The sequence below is a fragment of the Oncorhynchus tshawytscha genome, linkage group LG05 (assembly GCF_018296145.1).
Source record: "Oncorhynchus tshawytscha isolate Ot180627B linkage group LG05, Otsh_v2.0, whole genome shotgun sequence".
NCBI lineage: Eukaryota > Metazoa > Chordata > Actinopteri > Salmoniformes > Salmonidae > Oncorhynchus > Oncorhynchus tshawytscha.
In genome coordinates this window covers 83,854,713-83,881,507 of record NC_056433.1, presented here as the reverse complement: position 1 = coordinate 83,881,507, position 26,795 = coordinate 83,854,713, and the positions used below count along the sequence as shown (strand labels likewise).

The 26,795-nt window shown below is 41.7% G+C and overlaps 1 protein-coding gene across 1 annotated transcript; it reads left to right on the top strand.

The window, feature by feature from the left end:
• The first annotated feature begins 920 nt into the window (after nucleotides 1–920).
• Nucleotides 921–26,513, top strand: LOC112251670 (E-selectin). Its single transcript, XM_042322570.1, has 5 exons — nucleotides 921–1,068; nucleotides 23,609–23,800; nucleotides 23,995–24,171; nucleotides 25,578–25,691; nucleotides 25,861–26,513. The coding sequence occupies exons 2-5, from the start codon at nucleotides 23,650–23,652 to the stop codon at nucleotides 25,941–25,943; spliced, it is 525 nt and encodes a 174-aa protein (XP_042178504.1). The 5' UTR covers nucleotides 921–1,068; nucleotides 23,609–23,649; the 3' UTR covers nucleotides 25,944–26,513.
• The last annotated feature ends 282 nt before the right edge of the window (nucleotides 26,514–26,795 follow it).

Sequence of the window (26,795 nt, the reverse complement as noted above, 5' to 3'; positions counted from 1 at the left end):
ATTGGTGGAGTGCTGCAGAGATGGTTGTCCTTTTGGAAGGTTCTCCCATCTCCACAAAGGAACTCTAAAGCTCTGTCAGAGTGACCATTGGGTTCTTGATCACCTCCCTGACCAAGACCCTTCGCCCCCGATTACTCAAATTGGCCAGGTGGCCAGCTCTAGGAAGAGTCTTGGTGGTTCCAAGCTACTTCCATTTAAGAATGATGGAGGCCACTGTGTTCTTGGGGACCTTTAATGCTGCAGAAGTTGTTTGGTACCCTTCCCCACATTTGTGCCTCGACACAATCCTGTCTCGGTGCTCTACGTACAATTCCTTCGACCTCATGGCTTGGTTTTTGCTCTGACATCCACTGTCAACTGTGGAACCTTATATAGACAGGTGTGTGCCTTTCCAAATCATGTCCAATCAATTGAATTTACCACAGGTGGACTCCACTCAAGTTGTAGAAACATCTCAAGGATGATCAATGAAAACATGATGAACCTGAGCTCAATTCAGGGTCTGAATACTTATGTAAATAAGGTATTTTTTTATTTTTTTTTATACATTTGGAAAAATGTCTAAAAAGCAGTGTTCGCTTTGTCATTATGAGGTATAATGTGTAGATTGCTGATTATTTTGGTATTTTAGTATTTTAGTATTTTATCCACTTAGAATACAGCTGTAACATAACAAAATGTGGAAAAAATAAAGGGGTCTGAATACTTTCCAAAGGCACTGTATATACAGTACCACTCAAAAGTTTGGACACACCTACTAGTTCAAGGGTTCCCGTAAACAAACATTGACCCCCATTAGCAGACTTCAACAGAAACTGACAGCATTTTTTAGAGGTTACCAGTGCCCATAAAATTCCCCATTCCTCCTGTTTCTATCCAAAGATCAAATCAAAATCAAATCAAATGTATTTATATAGCCACAGGATGGCGCTATCAGCTGTGGAGAAGACTTCACCTATGGAAGCAGCTGTAACTTTAGCTGCTCTGAGGGTTATCTCCTCAAGGGGGCGATCACAGTGACCTGCACATCAGCTGCTGAGTGGAGTGAGGAGATACCACACTGTGAAGGTGAGGACAAACTTTTTTGCATCTTTAAACTAGACCTGATTTAAACCATTGTCTACATTGACAATAATTTTTAAATCAATTTAAACCAATGTATTTATTGACAAGATAGACTTCTGACCACTCTAACAATTAAAAAACATGTCCTCAAAGACGGAAGTCAGGCAGGAAATGGCGAGAACAGGTGGGACCATTCTAGCCAATGAGAGGGCAGATATGCGTGTGAACAACAGACCATAGAAACAGATTGAGGACTCATCTCTGTATATCAATCAAATGTATTTATAAAGCCCTTCTTACATCAGCTGATATCTCAAAGTGCTGTACAGAAACCCAGTCTAAAACCCCAAACAGCAAGCAATGTAGGTGTAGAAGCACTGTGGCTAGGAAAAACTCCCTAGAAAGGCCCAAACCTAGGAAGAAACCTAGAGAGGAACCAGGCTATGTGGGGTGGCCAGTCCTCTTCTGGCTGTGCCGGGTGGAGATTATAACAGAACATGGCCAAGATGTTCAAATGTTCATAAATGACCAGCATGGTCCAATAATAATAAGGCAGAACAGTTGAAACTGGAGCAGCAGCACGGCCAGGTGGACTGGGAACAGCAAGGAGTCATCATGTCAGGTAGTCCTGAGGCATGGTCCTAGGGCTCAGGTCCTCCGAGAGAGAGAAAGAAAGAGAGAAAGAGAGCATTAGAGAGAGCTCACTTAAATTCACACAGGACACCGAATAGGACAGGAGAAGTACTCCAGATATAACAAACTGACCCTAGCCCCCCGACACATAAACTACTGCAGCCTAAATACTGGAGGCTGAGACAGGAGGGTTCAGGAAGGCAGCTTCCTGTGAACTGCACTTGTTGGCTGCTTTTCCTTCACTCTGCCATCTCAATTGGATTGAGGTCGGGTGATTGTGGAGGCCAGGTCATCTGATGCAGCACTCCATCACTCTGCTTCTTGGTCAAATAGCCCTTACACAGCCTGGAGGTGTATTGGGTTATTGTCCTGTTGAAAAACAAATGATAGTCCCACTAAGCACAAACCAGATGTGACGGCGTATCGATGCAGAATGCTGTGGGAGCCATGCTGGTTAAGTGTGCCTTGAATTCTAAATAAATCACAGAGTGTCACCATCAAAGCACCATCACACCTCCTCCTCCATGCTTTACGGTGGGAACCACACATGCGGAGATCATCTGCTCACCTACTCTGTGTCTGACAAAGATACGATGGTTGGAACCAAAAATCGACAATTTGGACTCATCAGACCAAAGGACAGATTTCCACAGGTCTAATGTCCATTGCTTGTGTTTTTTTTGGCCCAAACAAGTCTCTTCTTCTTAATAGTGTCCTTTAGTAGTGGCTTCTTTGCAGCAATTTGACCATGAAGGCCTGATTCATGCAGTCTCCTCTGAACAGTTGATGTTGAGATGTGTCTGTAACTTACCCCTGCAGCAGAGGTAACTCTGGGTCTTCCTTTCCTGTGGCGGTCTTTATGAGAGCCAGTTTCATCATAGCGCTTGATTGTTTTTGCGACTGCACTTGAAGAAACTTTAAAAGTTCTTGAAATGGTTCCGTATTTACTGACCTTCATGTCTTAAAGTAATGATGAACTGTTGTTTCTCTTTGCTTATTTGAGCTGTTCTTGCCATAATATGGACTTGGTCTTTTACCAAATATCTTCTGTATACCACCCCTACCTTGTCACAACACAACTGATTTCCTGAAACGCATTAAGGCAGGAAAGAAATTCCACAAATTAACAAGGCACACCTGTTAATTGAAATACATTCCAGGTTACTACTTCATGAAGCTGGTTGAGAGAATGCCAAGAGTGTGCAAAGCTGTCATCAAGGCAAAGGGTGGCTACTTTGAAGAATCTCAAATCTAAAATATATTTGGATTTGTTTAACACTTTTTTGGTTACTACATGATTCCATATGTGTTATTTCATAGTTTTGATGTCTTCACTATTATTCTACAATGTAAAAAATAGTAAAAAATAAAGAAAAACCCTTGAATGACTGGTACTGTATATTTTTTAGCTAAACATGTGGGGCTCAAAACAGGTAGGGTTCTGTCCCACCTGCCCTGAATGATGGGTCGGCACTGGTATTACTACTAACCTAACATAGCAGGCGTAAAAGAAAACGCCTGAGTTCCCACATCTGGTTTTCACATTACTACATAAAGTGCTTGACATGGGCAGGAGCTCACCGAAGCAGAGTGCCGGGAACCTCAAATGTTCTACTGCCTGAGCTCCTGTTCCTATTATAGAATATTAGCTCAGAAGTATTGTGGAACTCCTGAACCTAAATATAAACAGTAACAGCACCCAGAATGAGTACCGGCACCTTTTTTCAGTCCCAAGTCAAGCACTGACTACAAAGCATTGCAATACATAAAAGCTATTTCCGGAATGTAGATTACATTTCTGTGCCCTCAATGAAGTGACAAATCCAGTATATTTTATATCTCGTCTTCCCGAAAGTGAGTGGAAGAGTGAGGCTATGATTACTCTAGGGATGGGGGAGAGAACAATAGAAGGAATTCCATTAAAGATATAATTGTCTCTGTTTTTACATGGGCAGTGTTTCCAGTAAGTAGGTAAGTAATGTCCTCAATTAGCAAAGAAAAGGGGGGGGACATATCACAGGCAGACATCAATCATTAAATCCTAAAATATTATCCACCTGTGGTAAATTCAATATAACTTTTCAAAGATATTTCCAGGGTCCTATTCAGCACGGTGTCTTCGATTGGCGTCTTGCATTTTCAAGTCATAGTGACATGTTTTAGCTGTCGATGGCTGAGTGGGATGCACTGATTTTCATGACTTGATTAGATGTTTTATGAAGTGTAAAGACTTCATGTAGGTCTAGTCGTTCTGATGATAACATCTGGCAGTAAGGTAAACCACCTCCCTGTGGTGTTTCCTTTGTTCCAGTAAATCTGATGTGTCCCTTTACAGGAAGGAACTACAACTTCTTGTTTAGGAAATGGGAGTCAATTAACTTGCACCCTCACTTATGGGCCTTGTTAATATAATAAAAGTATTACAGTGAACCTATGGCTTCCACAGTAGTTAGCTAGGCCTGTTGGTCATTCAAAATCTTTCATTTGTCTTCAGTGCTTAATGTATTGTTATGTGTGTGTGTGTGTGTGTGTGTGTGTGTGTGTGTGTGTGTGTGTGTGTGTGTGTGTGTGTGTGTGTGTGTGTGTGTGTGTGTGTGTGTGTGTGTCCATTCTTTTTGAACAAGAGTGTTCAAATGATTTATCCATCCTTTTCTATTCTATTCTATTTTATTATTTCCTGTTACAAGACCTTTGGGGATTGCTGTGTGTGACTAAAAACGAGACATTTTGGTGACAAGACATGATACATGTGTTGTGTTCTTGTCCGAGGAAGAGAGAGAGAATGGAAAAGTGGCCCCTGACTCAGCAGGGACCTTGTTCTTGGGACTCGATGTGGGTCCTGGAGGGTCTATGGACAACAAACAGCAGAACATACATCTCCATTTATTCACAATATTGTGATCTGTACCCATACTATCCCGTTGCATTTCCCTTCTGATTTAAAATACACGTACAGTGCATTCGGGAAAGTATTCAGACCCCTTGACTTTTTCCACATTTTTGTTACATTACAGCCTTTTTCTAAAATTGATTAAATCTACATACAATACCCCATATTGACAAAGGGAAAACTGTTTTTCTGAATTTTTTGCTAATTTATTCTAAATTGAAAACAGAAATACCTTATTTACATAAGTATTCAGACCCTTTGTTATGAGACTTGAAATAGAGCTCAGGTGCATCCTGTTTACAATGATCATCCTTGAGATGTATCTACAACTTGATTGGAGTCCACCTGTGGTAAATTCAATTGATTGGATACGATTTGGAAAGGCACACACCTGTCTATATAAGGTCCCATAGTTGACAGAGCTTGTGAGGGCAAAAACTAAGCCATGAAGTCGAAGGAATTGTCCGTAGAGCATCAAGACAGGATTGTGTCGAGGCACAGATCTGGGGAAGGATACCAAAACATTTTGACAGCATTGAAGGTCCCCAAGAACATAGTGGCCTCCTCCATTCTTAAATGGAAAAAGCTTGGAACCACCAACTCTTTCTAGAGCTGGCCGACCGTCCAAACTGAGCAATCAGGGTTGAAGGGCCTTGGTCAGGGAGGTGACCAAGAACTCGATGGTCACTCTGAAAGAGCTCCAGGGTTCCTCTGTGGAGATGGGAGAACCTTCCAGAAGGAAAACCATCTCTGCAGCGCTCCACCAATCAGGCCTTTATGGTAGTGGCTAGACAGAAGCCACTTATTTTGTTTATTTTATCTTTATTTAATTAGGCAAGTCAGTTAAGAACAAATTCTTATTTTCAATTATGACCTAGGAACAGTGGGTTAACTGCCTTGTTCAGGGGCAGAACGACAGATTTTTACCTCGTCAGCTCGGGGATTCAATCTTGCAACCTTTCGGTTACTAGTCCAATGCTCTTACCACTAGGCCATCGGCCGCCCTACTTATCAGTAAAAGGCGCATGACAGCCTGCTTAGAGTTTGCCAAAAGGCACCGAAAGACTCTCAGACCATGAGAAACAAGATTCTCTGGCTTAATGAAACCAAACTTTTCAGCGACATGGACTGGGACAATAAGCAGGATTGAGGGAAAGATGAACAGAGCAAAGTACAGAGAGAGCCTTGATGAAAATGTGCTACAGAGCACTCAGGACCTCAGACTGGGGCGAAGGTTCACCTTCCAACGGGACAACGACCCTAAGCACACAGCCAAGAGCCCGGACTTGAACCCAGTAAAACATTTCTGGAGAGACCTGAAAATAGCTGTGCAGCGACGCTCCTGATCCAACCTGACAGAGCCTAATAGGATTTGCAGAGAAGAATGGGAGAAACTCCCTAAATACAGGTGTGCCAAGCTGGTAGCGCCATACGCAAAAGAAGACTCAAGGCTGTACAGTCGTGGCCAAAAGTTGAAAATGACACAAATATTAATTTTCACAAAGTCTGCTGCCTCAATTTGTATTTTGGCAATTTGTATATACTCCAGAATGTTATGAAGAGTGATCAGGTGAATTGCAATTAATTGAAAAGTCCCTCTTTGCCATGCAAATGAACAGCACTGCCACAAAAGGACCATCTGACATCATGTCAGTGATTCTCTCGTTAACACAGGTGTGAGTATTGACGAGGACAAGGCTGGAGATCAGTCTGTCTTTTTCATTGAGTTCGAATACAAGACTGGAAGCTTCAAAGGGAGGGTGGTGCTTGGAATCATTGTTCTTCCTCTGTCAAACATGGTTACCTGCAAGGAAACACGTGCCATCATCATTGCTTTGCACAAAAAGGGCCTCACAGGCAAGGATATTGCTGCCAGTAAGATTGCACCTAAATCAACCATTTATCGGATCATCAAGAACTTCAAGGAGAGCGGTTCAATTGTTGTGAAGAAGGCTTCAGGGCCCCCAAGAAAGTCCAGCAAGCGCCAGGATCATCTCCTAAAGTTGATTCAGCTGCAGGATCGGGGCACCACCAGTACAGAGCTTGCTCAGGAATGGCAGCAGGCAGGTGTGAGTGCATCTGCACGCACAGTGAGGCGAAGACTTTTGGAGGATGGCCTGGTGTCAAGAAGGGCAGCAAAGAAGCCACTTCTCTCCAAGAAAAACATCAGGGACAGACTGATATTCTGCAAAGGTACAGGGATTGGACTGCTGAGGACTGGGGTAAAGTCATTTTCTCTGATGAATCCCTTTTCCGATTGTTTGGGACATCTGGAAAAAAGCTTGTCCAGAGAAGACAAGGTGAGCGCTACCATCAGTCCTGTGTCATGCCAACAGTAAAGCATCCTGAGACCATTCATGTGTGGGGTTGCTTCTCAGCCAAGGGAGTGGGCTCACTCACAGTTTTGCCTAAGAACACAGCCATGAATAAAGAATGGTACCAACACATCCTCCAAGAGCAACTTCTCCCAACCATTCAGGAACAGTTTGGTGACAAACAATGCCTTTTCCAGCATGATGGAGCACCTTGCCATAAGGCCAATTCTCAAGAGGCAGGTGGACAAACAAAAACCCACAAACTCCAAGCATTGATTATGCAAGAACGGGTTGCCATCAGTCAGGATGTGGCCCAGAAATGAATTGACAGCATGCCAGGGCGGATTGCAGAGGTCTTGAAAAAGAAGGGTCAACACTGCAAATATTGACTCTTTGCATCAACTTCATGTAATTGTCAATAAAAGCCTTTGACACTTACGAAATGCTTGTAATTATACTTCAGTATTCCATAGTAACATCTGACAAAAATGTCTAAAGACACTGAAGCAGCAAACTTTGTGAAAATTAATATTTGTGTAATTCTCAAAACTTTTGGCCACGACTGTAGACGCTGCCAAATGTGCTTCAACAAAGTACTGAGTAAAGGGTCTGAAATACTTATGTTAATGTGATATTTCAGGTTTTGTCATTTTTATCAATATGCCAAAATGTCTAAAAACCTGTTTTTGCTTCCTTGTCAATATGGGGTATTGTGATGTCATTATGGGGTTTGTGATGTCATTATGGGGTATTGTGTGTAGCTTGATGAGGGGGGGAAACAATATAATCCACTTTAGAATAAGGCTGTAACATAACAAAATGTGGAAAAAGTCAAGGGGTCTGAATACTTTCCGAATGCACTGTAGGAGAAAAGTGATCAAGTAGTGCAAACTACTGATTAACACAGACAAAGCACACACAAAAGACAATCCATTATGAGTGTTAAACCACCAGATTTCATTAAATAATACATTTTATACACCTGATAACACCATCACACTGATTGTACTGTATAAAATGTATTATTTAATGAATGCTGTCCCACTTTCCCCAACAGTCATTCATAGAACTATGACTAAACCATAAGATGGAGAAAAAACGGTTTTATTGTAATAATAATACTGTAAAACATGGAACCTTTGTTTCTATTGCTTTTGACTCATCTTTTTATGGCCATATGACAAACCCCCATTGTGTTATAAAATCTTGCCCTTCCAAAAAGAGAAATCGAACATGACTGAACCCTCCTCCGTAACAACCGACCTGTGACCTCCCTGTTAGCAGATAATAGAAAGGGCTGGTTTGTTATCAGCTCACAGGAAGCTGAAGGTAACTTTGGACAGAAACAGGAGGGAAGGGGATTTTTATGGGCACTGGTAACCTCTGAAAAATGCAGTCCGTTTCTGTTAAAGTCTGCTAATGGAGGTCAATGTTTGTTTACGGGACCTCTCCGTGTGTTTCCATCCATACCTCTAGTTAGGGATAAGGAATTCTGGTCCCGGAGGGCAGAAGAATTCAAAGGGGTTGTGCTAAACCACCTGACTTACTGCAACTGATAGTAGCTCATAGTTGAATGGAATAAATACATTTGAGTTTAATGAATATACATTATTCTAAGCTAGGCCGGCACTGTTCTTAACAAGAGTGAGACTGCCCTCTGCTAAAGGCCCGCTGTTGAAGATAGTGGTGAGATTCAAAGCCGGAAGCCCCTTAGGCCTGTCCTTACATAACTCTTGTCCTAGATGACGGTATTCAGAATACATAGTGGAAACTGGAAAGCCCGGGACTGTGATTTCAGAGGACATGAACAGCACACAGAGACATGTACAGTACAATGCATTCAGAAAGTATTCAGAATACATAGTGGAAACTGGAAAGCCCGGGACTGTGATTTCAGAGGACATGAACAGCACACAGCGACATGTACAGTACAATGCATTCAGAAAGTATTCAGAATACATAGTGGAAACTGGAAAGCCCGGGACTGTGATTTCAGAGGACATGAACAGCACACAGTGACATGTACAGTACAATGCATTCAGAAAGTATTCAGAATACATAGTGGAAACTGGAAAGCCCGGGACTGTGATTTCAGAGGACATGAACAGCACACAGCGACATGTACAGTACAATGCATTCAGAAAGTATTCAGAATACATAGTGGAAACTGGAAAGCCCGGGACTGTGATTTCAGAGGACATGAACAGCACACAGAGACATGTACAGTACAATGCATTCAGAAAGTATTCAGAATACATAGTGGAAACTGGAAAGCCCGGGACTGTGATTTCAGAGGACATGAACAGCACACAGTGACATGTACAGTACAATGCATTCAGAAAGTATTCAGACTCCTATTTGCAAATGTATAATTTTTTTAATATTTTTATTTACATAAGTATTCAGACACTTTGCTATGAGACTCGACATTGAGCTCAGGTGAACCATGTTTCCATTGATCATCTTTGAGGTGTTTCTACAACATTGATGAGGGGGGAAAAAAACAATTTAATACATTTTAGAATAAGGCTGTAATGTGGTCTGAACACTTTCTGAATATGCTATATTGCTCTGGAACAAGACTGGCTGTTGGACAGGACCTGCGTAACAGTCCTTCGCCTGTATTTAGGGTTCACCAAACTAACACTCTCCCTGAGGCCAACAGGATATGTTTTTGTGCTCTCATATGACACAGAAACGTCCGGTATGGACTTTACGCTTGGCTCGCAGCCTCCACCATTATGACTGATGAGGCCTACTTTACTTTCATTTCAACTCTGCGCTGGTTGCAGATACACGCTACTATGCATCATCAAACATTTTTTTTAAATTGTACAAAATTAAAGTGCAACTGAAAAAAAAAGTTTTTAAAATTTTTATGATTTTAAATCATTGCAGTGACATGTGTGTTGTTTTGTTAACAGGAGTGTTGAGCCATAAGGCAGATATTAGCAGACATATACAGAGGGGGAGTTTCCCTCTATTGTTTACCAGGACCAGGTGATCTATTCTTTACCAGGACCAGGTGATAGATTCTTTAGCATCGTACCAGGTGATAGATTCTTTAGCATCGTACCAGGTGATCTATTCTTTAGCATCGTACCAGGTGATCTATTCTTTATCATCAGACCAGGTGATCTCGTAGTCTTTGAAGACACTCTTCAGCTTCTCAACAGACACTGAATGATCTGCTTTGCCATAGCCCTGAAATAGATGGGGGGGGAACACACACAGCATATGTTATTTTCCGGAGGTTTTGAAAATGTTTTCCTCTCCTCTGTTTGGTGACCGTTCCCCTCTGGGGAGAAGGCCCTTACATTGAGCTGAAATGCACTTACAGTTGATTCTCCAAAAACACGCAGTTTTTTGTCTTTGCTGTTGTGCTCAATCTTCCCTCCTCCAAGACAGTTGCACTCCAGTCCCAAAGCCGTTATTGGTGGGGTGACCTTCTCAAATATATGATCTGAAAACCAGTCAAAGTGATAAACATGAAATCTGAAGAGGATGTGATGTATGAAGGCCAAGGCATACAATGTTACAGTTACAACCAAGAGTGATTTTTGTACAATTAGTCACCTCATGTAGGCCTAGGGCCCATCTATGTTTGTATCCAAGACAGGCCCTGGGCATTAGCGGTCATTTAAGGCCCGACCAAAAAAAATGACATATATTTTCTTACGTTAGTCACTGAGAGTCACTCAATTAGCCCATGTCAGCTAACATTTTCTTCATTGGTAAGTTAGTCTAGCCAGCTACCTAAACTTGTAGTAATCATGGCCGAATTGCTGACCAGGCATGAAGGGCACATGCCCAGGGGCCCTGACCTCCAGGGGGCCCCTACTGATTTTGTTAGTCACTTTCAATGAGATATCAAATGTACATGGCATTAGTCAAGGCAAAACGTGTAGAATTGCAGGAAATGGGGGCACTAAAATGTTTTGTCAGAGAGGTGGGGGGCAAAAGGCTAGGGCCGACTCTGTTTGTATATGTAATCATCAGCTCTTATGTGGCTATCTTTAGGCATATATGCATGTTGACAATGTTCCAACATCCTGTATTTGGTTACCAGCAGTTGCGGACAGTAGCCTATATAGCGCAATGGCACATTCAAAAGCTACTATGTTATTGAGTTTCATGCCCTCGGTTTACTAGCAAATGGCATTAGATATCATAGTAACAATTTATAACAAGGTCGGTTACATTTTGCCACTGGTAGAAATGTAGTACACAGGCCTTCAGCTGGACATTGTCGCTAATGAGAGCAGGATTGATGTACGTGGGCAATGGGCGCCTCAAAGCAATGCTGTCTGACCAAAGAAACAAGGCAAACTTACTGTGATACTGCCCAGCACTTTTTGTGCCTCTCACTATATCTTTGTATTCAGTTCCATCTTTTACTTTTATCCTCACTAAAATATACTTAAATGTTCCCTCTGGATCGACTTCAGCGTCGGGGACTTTACTCAAAGCGTCTGCCATTGCGACTGTGAAAATACGCACTGTACACGGGACGCACAACCTTGTCACTGCTCTGCCTACGACATACACCATTCCTGCAGCACAGTGCTCATGAAACGACTGCCTCGTCGGGTTTAGGGCGTGTTCTACCATTTAAAGACAGCGTTTGAGTAGTATGCTAACGTAAACGAACAGTAGCCTAAAGCCAACTTGATTAATTAAGTAGATCTGACCATATCCATTGCTTTCCTTGCATGCAGTATGACTTGAATAAATGCTTGGTAGAATAGTATGTGCCTACCTAGCCCAAGATGCACTCTTAAAGAGCCTACCGTTAAAGTTCAATAACCTTATGTTATTTTAAAAGGTACTGGCTCTGGCTGCCAAAACAGCCAAATACTCAATCAAAACGTGAATCTATTCTCAATTGCGATACGGTTCTAGAAACATAAAGCCCTATACTTTAATATCACATAAAAAATTATGCAAAATGTACATTTTTTTTTATATAACCAGCTTCATCACTGTTGCAGCCGACTGTATTTTTCAGTGACACACAGGTGTTCAGAGCATGCTAGTTACCATCGGTGGTCCCTCAGTCTTCCGTCTGTAACATGGAGATATGCCCGTGTGGGAACACAAACCCTAACCCCATTAAAGGTGTTTATCAATTGGAACATTTTTTTTTTTTTTTTTTAAATCACTGACATGAATTATTCTAAAATCTAAAATTATTCTAATATTCTAAAACCGTAACGTACCATGTGTGTTAATGTTTAGACACGAGTGTCAGGGCTCTTATTAACAAAAACTGCCCTTTACAGAAGTCCAATTACTTATGTGTAATGAAATGGACCTGAGAGTTATGATCAAGGACTAGTGCCTACCCGGATTACTACTATGCCTAATATTAATCACGCCTAAAAAATAAACCACGTTTTGGGGGGATATTACTATTGGCCTCAGCAGCGTAATAGATAGCCACCGGTACACAGATAAAGGAAGACCTCTCATGAATAAGAATATATTTTAGGAAGGTTAGTGTCAATGGAACAGGTCAAATTAGAGGAAACCGTCACTTTGGAGGCCAAGTGCTCAGATAACTGGTAGGAGGTGGCTCACAACTGGTTATGGCCACAATATGAATCCAAGAGAGACAGGAAGTCTGTTACTATGTGAAAACAATCCACACCCTCTCCACAGCAAACCATCCAACCACACAACCACACACATCTCTCTCTCTCTCTCTCTCTCTCTCTCTCTCTCTCTTTCTCTCCCTCTCTCTTGCTCAGGTCAGTGGGATGTGGGATTTCCCTACATCAGGATGTAGAGAGCAGAGCCAGAATCCGTCTCAACACAGTTCTAAATACAGTGCGCCTGTTTCTTTTCCCAGAAACCATGGGGTGTCCGATGTCTCCGGCACGCAAGCTATTGTTCATGGAATTGAAATGATAAGTAACACACCTGAACAAAATGCATGTACTGTATTAACTCAGATTGACAGTAATCATGTGGCGAATTTAGCATGTAAACTCACAACACAATACTAAACAATACATTAATTGTACTATAACGGTGACAAACGGTGCCCACAAACTGTGGGCCTACATAAAGCTGTCCCAATATCTTACCACTGCTACACCTGGCTATCAGCGGAGCCTTGTCTGGCAGCGAAACATTTCATTCAGCCTCATTTACTGCCTTTAAAAAAAAAACAATGCTGAAATGGCTGACTTGCTTCAACAAATGTGATTTCCACTGGTAATTGAATATACAAACTATGGTATAAGGGGACGACGAGCAGATAAGAGGCAATCCGTAATTGCAATTAAGACATGAAAAAGCGAGCTAGGACAGACGTAGTCAATATAACTATTTGTTCAGCACTTTTTGAAATGTACAGCGACAGAATTCAGAACACAGGCTGTTCTTACAGTATTCTCCCTGTACATCAATTCAGAATCACAGGATAAATAAATGGGGCATATAAGCAGACAATGAAAGCTATTACAATATTTGATGTTTACATTTCTCTAAAATTGGCTATGGGCTACATGTGCACCACCAAGTCAGAACAGTAGGCTCAGTTAGTAGGGGGAAAGGGACCACATTATTAGAGTGAGGCACACGGGCTACTAACAGCTTACTACACATCATACACTTAGTATTACTTAGCTACAGCATACATATCTCCCTGGCATAATACATAATTTATCAGTGGTGGAAAAAGTACCCAATTTCCATTAAAGTAAAGATACCTTAGTAGAAAATTACTCAAGTAAAAGTCACCCAGTAAAATACAACTTGAATAAAACTATTTGGTTTTAAATATACTTAAGTATCAAAAGTAAAAGTATAAATAATTTCAAATTGCTCATATTAAGTAAACCAGACGGCATAATTGTCATGTTTTTTTATTTATTTACAGATAGCCAGGGCCACGCTACAACACTCAGACATCATTTCAAACTAACCATGTGTGTTTAGTGAGTCCACCAGATCAGAGGCAGTAGGGATGACCAGGCATGTTCTCTGTTTAGTGAGTCCACCAGATCAGAGACAGTAGGGATGACCAGGGATGTTCTCTTGATAATTGCGTGAACTGGTCCTGTTAAGCATTCAAAATGTAATGAGTACTTTGGGTGTTAGGGGAAATTAATGGAGTACAAAGTACATTATTTTCTTTAGAAATGTAGTGAATTAAAAGTAAAAGTTGTCTAAAATATAAATAGTAAAGTAAAGTAAAAATACCCCAAAAAGCTACTTAAGTAGTAACTTAAAGTATTTTTTACTTAAGTACTTTACACCACAGTAATTTATGCAGGAGGATGCAAGACATTTTTGGACTCACCTTGTTGTGCTGTGTTCACTTGAACAGGAAGGTGGCCCGGCGGTCCTTCTTGGGCAAATTTTGTCATCAAACTTTGTATTCAATGTCTGGCATTCTCTGGATTTATGGTGCTTTCAAGACAACTGGGAACTTTGAAAAAAAAACAAGGTTGAATCATGACGTCAGTGATCTTCAGGCTGGAACTCTAGAAAGAGGCTTGAGTTCCCGACTTGGAATTCCTAGTTGGATGACCGTTCAAAACACATTTTTCCAAGTGGAGCTCGTTTTTCAGTTCCCAGTTGTGTTGAACTCACTGAAGTCTGAGATTTCCCAGTTCCAAGTTTCCAGTTGTTTTGAATGCGGCAGAAGTCATGATAGATTGACAGCATGGCCAATGTATTCAAACTTTTCTGGCCCATGATGTTGAATGTTTATCCTTTTTAAGCTTGGAAAAGAGACCCTTAAACCCAAAGTTGGACCACACACCCACACTACTGAATAGCAGACTAGTGATTGCTTTGTAACACTTGCAGTTAGCCACTGATTCCTTCCAAACCACTCATTGAATTTCCGATTTCCAACTTGTTGTGTTTATGTCCAATGGCCGATGAGCACCAATACGTTTAATCTATTATTTCTCTTCATATGACAAGGTTTGAAAAGGATTTGCCAGTAGATTGTCGACTTGATTCATGATGATGACTGCTAACTTGCTAGCTAAGATTTTGAAAGTATGATGTTGACATGATCGGTCCAATCAAATCAAAGCTACGGTAGATATAACGTGATTTGACGTAATTTTATCTGTGGCCGATGACCTTGAGCCTTCTTGGATGGGCACTTTTAATGTAACTCTATGGTATTAGCCAAAGGGCTTGAATTCTCGAGCTCTACCTGTAGATTTTGCTGTGACGTAGTGTCCCCATGAGTGACAGACCACTGAGCCAATCACGGCACAACTAGAACATTACCAACCCCTACTCTCCATATTTTCTGTTGGTTTGCCCCACCACCACAGAAAGCACTGAGCTAGGCTGAAACACCTGCATTTTGGAGCTGCCTTACTCATGAAAACAAGAAAAGTGTCACGTTCTGACCTTTATTTCCTTTGTTTTGTCATTATTTAGTATGGTCAGGGCGTGAGTTGGGGTGGGCAGGGTATGTTTGTTTTTCTATGATTTTGGGATTTCTATGTTTCGGCCTAGTATGGTTCTCAATCAGAGGCAGGTGTCATTAGTTGTCTCTGATTGAGAATCATACTTAGGTAGCCTTGGTTTCACTGTTTGTTTGTGGGTGATTGTCTATGTTAGTTGCTTGTGTCAGCACAGTTCTCATTATAGCTTCACATTCGTTTATTGTTTTGTATAGTTTGTATTCAGTGTTCAGTGCTTTCTTTTATTAAAAACTTCATCATGAACACATACTATTCTGCATTTTGGTCCGTTCCTTACGACCATCGTGACAAAAAGAGACCATGTTTGTATGCGGCTTTATTAAATCAATGATTCACTTTATTACATTGTTTGCAAACTGATATGTGACACGTATTAATGCCAAAATAACATGCAAAACAGGCAACAAAAAAGTGTTTTCTTTTTCAAATATATATATCTTTTTCTTTTTTTGCTAAACAGGTGGGGCTCAAATCAGGTTGGGCTCTATCAATATTGACTCTAATATCAATATTGACTCTGAATGTGTGCTAAAGAGAGAACTACATTTGTGTTTACAGCAGTGTCCTGTCTGCCCGTGCAGGAAGCGTTTGTCCCAAAAATTGAATATCTTCATAAATGAGAACTTTTGGACATACTAACTAATACGTTCTTTTCACTTTTCACTTTTCAGTCACAGACTGTACAAAAGGTCAAAACGCGGGACATACGTGAGGGTCAAAGGTCATGTCCTTGGCCACCATGAGTACAATGAAGATGATGATACAGCAGATTCAAGACCATAACACACTTCACCCAAGGAAACTTGCTGCATGCCGTGGCAGTCACATTTTATCGGACCCAAAACTCACATTAACTTAACTACACTGAACAAAGAAGCTGACAAGGTACAAATATGTCGTTCTGCCCCTGAACAGGCAGTTAACCCACTGTTCCTAGGCCGTCATTGAAAATAAGAATTTGTTCTTAACTGACTTGCCTAGTTAAATAAAGGTAAAATTAAATAAAAATTAAAAAATGCACAGAGATACCGTGACGAGATCCTGAGACCCATTGTCATGCCATTCATCCGCCGCCATCACCTCATGTTTCAGCATGATAATGCACGGCCCCATGTCACAAGGATCTGTACACAATTCAGAGAAAGCAGAAACTGTCCCAGTTCTTCCATGGCCTGCGTACTCATCAGACATGTCACCCATTGAGCATGTTTGGGATGCTCTGGATCGACGTGTACAACAGCGTGTTCCAGTTCCTGCCAATATCCAGGAAATTCGCACAGCCATTGAAGAGGAGTGGGACAACATTCCACAGGCCACAATCAACAGCCTTGATCAACTCTATGCAAAGGAGATGTGTCTCACTGCATAAGGCAAATGGTGGTCACACCCAGTGGCGATTTTAGCATGTAAATCTTGGTGGGGCAAAACCTAAAATAACTGGGATGCATGCCAGTAAAGCCACTACACAACACAACACTAAACAATACATGAATTGCACTGTGTAACAGTTTTGCTTCCGTCCCTCTCCTCGCCCCTACATGGGCTCGTTACCCATCGCTCCACAAAAGCCGCGGCCCTTGCTGAGCAAGGGGAAAAACTACTTTAAGGTCTCAGAGTGAGTGACGTCACCGATTGAAACGCTGTTAGCACGCACCCCACTAACTAACTAGCCATTTCACACCGGTTACACATACTCACCAAACATGTCACCCATTGAGGATGTTTGGGGTCACCCATTGAGGATGTTTGGGGTCACTCATTGAGGATGTTTGGGGTCACCCATTGATCCTGTTTGGGGTCACCCATTGAGGATGTTTGGGGTCACCCATTGAGGATGTTTGGGGTCCCCCATGTTTGGGGTAGGCCTGTTTGGGGTCCCCATTGAGCATGTTTGGGGTCACCCATTGAGCCTGTTTGGGGTCACCCATTGAGCATGTTTGGGGTCACCCATTGAGCCTGTTTGGGGTCACCCATTGAGCCTGTTTTGGGATGCTTTGGATCCACGACAGCGTGTTCCAGCTCCTGTCAATATCCAGTAACTTCTCACAGCCATTGAAGAGGAGTGGAACAACATTCCACAGGCCACAAACAACAACCTTGATCAACTCTATGTGAAGGAGATGTGTCGCGCTGCATGAGGCAAATGGTGGTCACACCAGATACGGACTGTTTTTCTGATCCACTACCCTACCAACAAATGCATATCTGTATTCCCAGTCCATAGATTAAGGCCTAATGGATTTATTTCAAATTGACTGATTTCCTTGTGTGAACTGTAACTCAGTAAAAGCTTTTAAATGGTTGTCTTTCAGCAGAATGGAAAGATATGTTTGTTAGGAGTAAAGTGCTTATCTGACATGCCAGCTTTCAGTTCTAATGTTATAGCTTTCATTTTCTCACTACATCCTATTTTCTTTGGTTAGCTTTGGAAACGCCCAGTTCAGTCATCAATCTGTTCCACTGTATATTTCCAACACTTATGTGCTATGTGGCCTGCATTTCATGAATGTTTGTCCCCCCCCCCCTGTAAATAACTAAGCTATTAACATGTTTTTGCAAACTAGTGGAGAGAGATGTTGATATATTACTTGTTGTTAATGACAAAAAATATGTTTCCAACTGCAGCAACATACAAAGAGACATGCTTCATTCCAACCTTATCTTCAAGAATTGTGATAAAGGCATGAATAGATTTTATAATGATGGAGAAATCCATAGACAATTGTCTGACCACGACTTTTACTGCAAACACCAAGGTGACTCTACCTGCATGTATAATACCGAAATTGAGTCTTTTTTTTCAGCAGAGCCCAAGAGGTAGGCTCTCTGATTGACAAGGGATGGGGCTACTTCATCGACTAGCGGCCTACCATGGCCGATGTGTATATTTGACCAAAACCAGGTAAGGATTACCAGAGCTGTGTTAGAATACTCATACTAACCGTACTATTTGCGACGTAACTTGAGTGTATAGTATTGCTTATTGGTCATAGCATGGACATAGTTAGTATGTTCAAAAGTTCTCCGATTTCGTACTAAAAATACGAAGTATACAAGCAGTGGACACTATTTCGGTGCTTTTAGGCCCCATAATGCAAATCTTTTTTTTTAAATAGGCGTGTCTTTACATTTTCAGATTTGAAGAAAATGGTGGAAAATATGTAGCCGAGGGTCCAACGAGAGGGGACACAAATTCATTGCTTTAACTAATTATGACAAATGTTAAGAAAATGTTGAGCAATGTAATAAAGTAATGACATTTCAAATAAGTTACATTCTACGTTATTTTGGCTGACAATTTGTAAGCTACGCTATCATTACAACAGTAAGTACCGGTATGTTAGCTAGCTATCTAACTTAGTTGGCTATTAATACATCGAACTTGCCAGTGTATTAACTATATGCTATCTAACTACCCAACGTTTATTGACTTGATTATTCCGTCATTCTTAGTTTAGTTAAGTGGTATAGTCGTGCTTTCGTAAATTTGCTCTAGCTAACTACTACGATTTCAGAGCATTCTCATTTGAGTGTACTTCTGCCAGAGCACAGAATAACTGATTAATTTACGAAAGCTCAACACCAGTTGAATATGTCTGGTGTCAGTAAACATCAGAAAAAAAAAAAAAAGCGTAATTAAATTGTTGCCCGCAGCACAGTTACCGTCACCAACATTCTGGATAACATGAAAACAGCCTAACCAGTTCTACAAGGGCGATTCAAATGGTTGGAGTGAGGTGTTCTCTCATTTGTGTGTGGAAGTAAGCCAATTAGCTTGGATGCTTCACTTCCTGATCGGATCAACCCTACTCCTCCGCCAGAGTGTCTGTTGTGCGCTCTGAATGTAATAACGGACAATCTGACAACGAGTACACTCTGGCACTCCAGATTGAATTTAATAACAAACTTGAAGTAGTAAAATGTCTAGCTAGTAATTTGTTACGCTAACAAGCTAGCAAGAGGGTGCATAGCAACAGCATCAATTTATGGTAGACAGGCAAAGCCTAGTACACTCAACTGAAAGGATACAGTTCGTTTACAGTATACTACAATGAACTAATATCAAATCAAATTTATTTATATAGCCCTTCTTACATCAGCTGAAATCTCAAAGTACTGTACAGAAACACAGCCTAAAACCCCAAACAGCAAGCAATGCAGGTGTAGAAGCACGGTGGCTAGGAAAAACTCCCTAGAAAGGCCAAAACCTAGGAAGAAACCTAGAGAGGAACCAGGCTATGAAGGGTCGCCAGTCATCTTCTGGCTGTGCCGGGTGGAGATTATAACAGAACATGGCCAAGATGTTCAAATGTTCATAAATGACCAGCATGGTCAAATAATAATAATCACAGTAGTTGTCGAGGGTGCAGCAAGTCAGCACCTCCGGAGTAAATGTCAGTTGGCTTTTCATAGCCGATCATTAGGAGTATCTCTACTGCTCCTGCTGTCTCTAGATAGTTGAAAACAGCAGGTCTGAGGCAGGTAGCAGGTCCGGTGAACAGGTCAGGGTTCCATAGCCGCAGGCAGAACAGTTCAAACTGGAGCAGCAGAATGGCCAGGTGGACTGGGGACAGCAAGGAGTCATCATGCCAGGTAGGAGGCATTGTCCTGAGGCATGGTCCTAGGGCTCAGGTCCTCCGAGAGAGAGAAAGAAAGAGAGTATTAGAGAGAGCATACTTAAATTCACACAGGACACTGGATAAGACAGGAGAAGTACTCCAGATATAACAAACTGACCCTAGTCCCCCGACACAACCTATTGCAGCATAAATACTGGGGGCTGAGACAGGAGGGGTCAGGAGACACTGTGGCCCCATCCGATGATACCCCCGGACAGGGCAAAACAGGAAGGATATAACCCCACCCACGTTGCCAAAGCACAGCCCCCACACCACTAGAGGGATATCTTTAACCACCAACTTACCATCCTGAGACAAGGCCGAGTATAGCCCCCAAAGATCTCCACCACGGCACAACCCAAGGGGGGGCGCCAACCCAGACAGGAAGATCACGTCAGTGACTCAACCCACTCAAGTGACCCACCCCTCCTAGGGACGGCATGAAAGAGCACCAGTAAGCCAGTGACTCAGCCCCTGTAATAGGGTTAGAGGCAGAGAATCCCAGGGGAGAGAAGGGAACCGGCCAGACAGAGACAGCAAGGGCGGTTCGTTGCTCCAGAGCCTTTCCGTCCACCTTCACACTCCTGGGCCAGACTACACTCAATCATATGACCCACTGAAGAGATGAGTCTTCAGTAAAGACTTAAAGGTTGAGACCGAGTCTGCGTCTCTCACATGGGTAGGCAGACCATTCCATAAAACTGGAGCTCTATAGGAGAGAGCCCTGCCTGCAGCTGTTTGCTTAGAAATTCTAGGGACAATTAGGAGGCCTGCGTCTTGTGACCGTAGCGTACGTGTAGGTATGTATGGCAGGACCAAATCGGAAAGATAGGTAGGAGCAAGCCCATGTAATGCTTTGTAGGTTAGCAGTAAAACCTTGAAATCAGCCCTTGCCTTAACAGGAAGCCAGTGTAGGGAGGCTAGCGCTAGAGTAATATGATAAAATTTCTAGCAGCTGTATTTAGCACTAACTGAAGTTTTTTTCTAGTGCTTTATCCGGGTAGCCGGAAAGTAGAGCATTGCAGTAGTCTAACCTAGAAGTAACAAAAGCATGGATACATTTTTCTGCATCATTTTTGGACAGAAAGTTTATGATTTTTGCAATGTTACGTAGATGGAAAAAAGCTGTCCTTGAAACAGTCTTGATATGTTCGTCAAAAGAGAGATCAGGGTCCAGAGTAACGCAGAGGTCCTTCACAGTTTTATTAGAGACGACTGGACAACCATCAAGATTAATTGTCAGAATCAACAGAAGATCTCTTTGTTTCTTGGGACCTAGAACAAGCATCTCCGTTTTGTCCGAGTTTAAAAGTAGAAAGTTAGCAGCCATCCACATCTTTATGTCAAACACAGGCTTCTAGCGAGGGCAATTTTGGGGCTTCACCATGTAGACCAATTTGGGTTTCGAATCTCTCCAAAAGAATGTGGTGATCGATGGTATCAAAAGCAGCGCTAAGTTCTAGGAGCACGAGGACAGATGCAGAGCCTCAGTCTGCAGTCTCAGTGCTATGATGGGGTCTAAAACCAGACTAAAGCATTTCGTATACATTGTTTATCTTCAGGAAGGCAGTGAGTTGCTGCGCAACAGAATTTTTCCCAAAAAATTGAGAGGAATGGAAGATTCGATATAGGCCGATAGGTTTTTATATTTTCTGGGTCAAGGTTTGGCTTTTTCAAGAGAGGCTTTATTACTGCCACTTTTAGTGAGTTTGGTAAACATCCGGTGGATAGAGAGCCGTTTATTATGTTCAACATAGGAGGGCCAAGCACAGGAAGCAGCTCTTTCAGTAGTTTAGTTGGAATAGGGTCCAGTATGCAGCTTGAAGGTTTAGAGGCCATGATTATTTTCATCATTGTGTCAAGAGATATAGTACTAAAACACTTGAGTGTCTCTCTTGATCCTAGGTCCTGGCAGAGTTGTGCAGACTCAGGACAACTGAGCTTTGGAGGAATACGCAGATTTAAAGAGGAGTCCGTAATTTGCTTTCTAATGATCATGATCTTTTCCTCAAAGAAGTTCATGAATTTATTACTGCTGAAGTGAAAGCCATCCTCTCTTGGGGAATGCTGCTTTTTAGTTAGCTTTGTGACAGTATCAAAAATACATTTTGGATTGTTCTTATTTTCTTCAATTAAGTTGGAAAAATAGGATGATCGAGCAGCAGTGAGGGCTCTTCGATACTGCACTTCGATACTTTCCAAGCTAGTCGGAAGACTTCCAATTTGGTGTGGCGCCATTTCCGTTCCAATTTTCTGGAAGCTTGCTTCAGAGCTCGGGTATTTTCTGTATACCAGGGAGCTAGTTTCTTATGACAAATGTTTTTAGTTTTTAGGGGTGCAACTGCATCTATGGTATTGCGCAAGGTTAAATTGAGTTCCTCAGTTAGGTGGTTAACTGATTTTTGTCCTCTGATGTCCTTGGGTAGGCAGAGGGAGTCTGGAAGGGCATCAAGGACTCTTTGTGTTGTCTGAGAATTTATAGCACGACTTTTGATGCTCCTTGGTTGGGGTCTGAGCAGATTATTTGTTGCAATTCTAAACGTAATAAAATGGTGGTCCGATAGTCCAGGATAATGAGGAAAAACATTAAGATCCACAACATTTATTCCATGGGACAAAACTAGGTCCAGAGTATGACTGTGACAGTGAGTAGGTTCAGAGACATGTTGGACAAAACCCACTGAGTCGATGATGGCTCTGAAAGCCTTTTGGAGTGGGTCTGTGGACTGACCCTAACCCTAACCCTAACCCTGTGTAATGACTCTCTAGCCAAAGTAATGACTCTCTAAACAAAGTAATGACTCTCTAACCAAAGTAATGACTCTCTAACCAAAGTAATGACTCTCTAGCCAAAGTAATGACTATCTAACCAAAGTAATGACTCTCTAGCCAAAGTAATGACTCTCTAACCAAAGTAATGACTCTCTAAACAAAGTAATGACTCTCTAGCCAAAGTAATGACTCTCTAAACAAAGTAATGACTCTCTAACCAAAGTAATGACTCTCTAACCAAAGTAATGACTCTCTAGCCAAAGTAATGACTCTCTAACCAAAGTAATGACTCTCTAACCAAAGTAATGACTCTCTAAACAAAGTAATGACTATCTAACCAAAGTAATGACTCTCTAGCCAAAGTAATGACTCTCTAACCAAAGTAATGACTCTCTAAACAAAGTAATGACTCTCTAGCCAAAGTAATGACTCTCTAAACAAAGTAATGACTCTCTAACCAAAGTAATGACTCTCTAACCAAAGTAATGACTCTCTAACCGAAGTAATGACTCTCTAACCAAAGTAATGACTCTCTAAACAAAGTAATGACTCTCTAACCAAAGTAATGACTCTCTAACCAAAGTAATGACTCTCTAACCAAAGTAATGACTCTCTAAACAAAGTAATGACTCTCTAACCAAAGTAATGACTCTCTAACCAAAGTAATGACTCTCTAGCCAAAATAATGAATCTCTAGCCAAAGTAATGACTCTCTAAACAAAGTAATGACTCTCCAGCCAAAGTAATGACTCTCTAGCCAAAGTAATGACTCTCTAGCCAAAGTAATGACTCTCTAACCAAAGTAATGACTCTCTAACCAAAGTAATGACTCTCTAACCAAAGCATCCCCAGTGGTCTTATGCAGTGAGCTGTATGAACCTGGGAAGGGTTCCATGGCCTGCTCCCATCCCCTGGGCTCCTTCAGCTACCTGTCCACCTGTACCTTTACCTGTGAGGAGGGCTATGAGAGGCTGGCCTCCAGCTCTGCTACCCTGCAGTGTGGAGCCTCGGGACAGTGGAACGACTCACAGCCGCAGTGTATTGGTGTGTATAGGTTCTGGATATCTGTAAACGTAGCCCCCATAACATGTTACATCAAATGTAGTTGCTATAAATATATGAATGACACAGGACATTTTCCATTCAGAAATCTAGGATGGAAAATAGAGTTTTGTAATTGTATGACAGTAGAATTGTCTCTGGACACAGACTGACCACTGCACCACTCTGTCTTGCAGCTGTAAGCTGCCCTACCCTCCAGCAGCCACAGGATGGCGCTATCAGCTGTGGAGAAGACTTCACCTATGGAAGCAGCTGTAACTTTAACTGCTCTGAGGGTTATCTCCTCAAGGGGGCGATCACAGTGACCTGCACATCAGCTGCTGAGTGGAGTGAGGAGATACCACACTGTGAAGGTAAGGACAAACTTTTTTGCATCTTTAAAACAGACCTGATTTTAACCATTGTCTATATTGACAAGAGTTTTTAAACTCTTAATTAACAAGACCACTCTAACAATGGAAAAACATGTCCAATATTAAGTCCTTTTTCTCAAAGTTGCTGAAATGCCATGTGCGTCCACTCATATCAGTGCATTCGTAAAACAACATGTATTTATTTAACTTGGCAAGTCAGTTTAGAACAATTTCTTATTTACAATGACGGCCTACCACAGACAACGCTGGGCCAGTTGTGTGCCGCCCAATGGGATTCCCAATTACAGCCGGATGAGATGCAGCCTGGATACAAACCAGGGACTGCAGTGATGCCTCTTCCAATGAGATGCAGCCTGGATACAAACCAGGGACTGCAGTGATGCCTCTTCCAATGAGATGCAGCCTGGATACAAACCAGGGACTGCAGTGATGCCTCTTCCAATGAGATGCAGCCTGGATACAAACCAGGGACTGCAGTGATGCCTCTTCCAATGAGATGCAGCCTGGATACAAACCAGGGACTGCAGTGATGCCTCTTCCAATGAGATGCAGTGCATTAGACCGCTGCCCCACTCGGGAGCCCCAAACTACCAGGGCCATAAACATAACATTACGAAACCTCTATTCAATCAAATAAGCCTCACGTAGCAAGTTAGCAATGACATTTTGTTGTTGACGAAATTCGACACCATCTCATTGACCTTCATACTAAAATTCCTCACTTCATGGGCTTATTTTCATGGACAGATTTTGGGCTGAGTAAAACCTCTCACTTCGAATATTCTTCTCTGTTTAAACTCAGTCAATTTACACACGATACTAAAGTGAAGTGAGAGGTTTTACTCAGCCCGAGTGTACAAAATATTAAGAACACCTGCTCTTTCCATGACAAAGACTGACCAGGTGAATCCAGGTGAAAGCTATGATCACTTATTGATGTCACTTGTTAAATCAACTTCAATCAGTGTAGACGAAGGGGAGGAGACAGGTTAAATAAGGATTTTTAAGCCTTAAGACAATTGGATTGTATCTGTGTGCCATTCAGAGGGTTAATGTGCAAGACAAAATATTTATGTGCCTTTGAATGGGGTATGGTAGTGGGTGCCAGGCGCACCGGTTTGAATGTGTCAAGAACTGCAACGCTGCTGGGTTCAACCAAATTGAAATTCTGTGAGACAACCAACTTGGATTTTTGCTGGTCATCAGGACAATGTATGTTTATGTAGAGGTTATAAAGGCTTTATGAATGCATCATGAATGCATATCCTACATAAATGGGCTACCAAAATTCGACCATTCTTGAGAGGGTTGTAATCAGTGATGTGACCAATCAGTTGATTCAGATTGTTTGACTGTTTTCCTCTGTTGTTCCTTGTTTCCTCCAGCCACACCTGAGCCTCCATTGAACCCCACTATCCTAGGCCTGGCAGCAGGGGGCGCTGTGTCATTATCTGGCCTGTCTCTGGCTGCATGGCTCCTCAAACGAATCAGACAGAAAGGTAAACACAGAAGAAGTCCCTTATCTTCTACACTCACAGCCATTGGCTAGGAATTAGAAAGTTATAAGAAATTCAAAGATATCTCTGTTTCTTAACACAGATTTGATTCAGAATGGCTTTTTCTTACTTGACAATACTCATCAATATGCTCTTCATTGCCTCCTTCCAGCTAACAAGTTTGATCTGAACAGCACCTCAGACATTGAGGAACCTTTACAGACCTACAGGAACAGCATTGACAGCCTGATATAGAGACCAGCAGGAACTACAGCAGGAACAACAGCAGGAACAACAGCAGGAACAACAGCAGGAACAACAGCAGGAACAACAGCAGGAACAACAGCCGGAACAACAGTCGGAACAACAGTCGGAACAGGCTGGCTCTGTTTTCAAAGAAAATCTGCTGGTCACACCTGGATCACAGTTCCTTCAGTATTGTAATGTAGTAGGTTAGATAGCCTTGAATCGTCTGACTGGGAGAGAGGTGCTACGTTGAATATACAGAATCATCTGTTCTCATGATGGTCCTACAGAAAATGTATTTTTTCTCCCTAAGGGAGTTTTGTATTGAACAAATTGTTCACCACTGGCTGGTATATGACCACAAGTCGACACATTTCCTATGATACTGATTTTGACAGCTATTTTATACAAACTACAGAAAGTTGTATATAATATTGCACCGTATAATTAATATAATTTTATGATTTTACAGAACTGTGAAATCAATGCCTTTCAGTATTTAAGTTATATTTATTTTGAAACCACAGTCTCTGTGTTACAGAATTAAATTTGATGTTGAAAAAGTGTCTTTTTAAATATAATAAATCTTTCCAATTTTGTCAATAATGTTCTTATTTTTTCCATTATTTTCTGTCTGATGCTTTATATAATAGCTGTAAATAAATAGTCCGTGGCTATCTGAGTTCAAATATACCAACAGAGAGCAACATTACTTCAAATACACCAGTAGAATAAGAATAGGTAGAGTGGTACGAAAGGATCCAAGAGGGCTTCGCTAAGCCCCACCCCCCTTGGTTACTTTAGCAACGTCTGACATTTTCCCAGGAAGCCCAAATCCCCATTCAACCACTGGCAAAATCT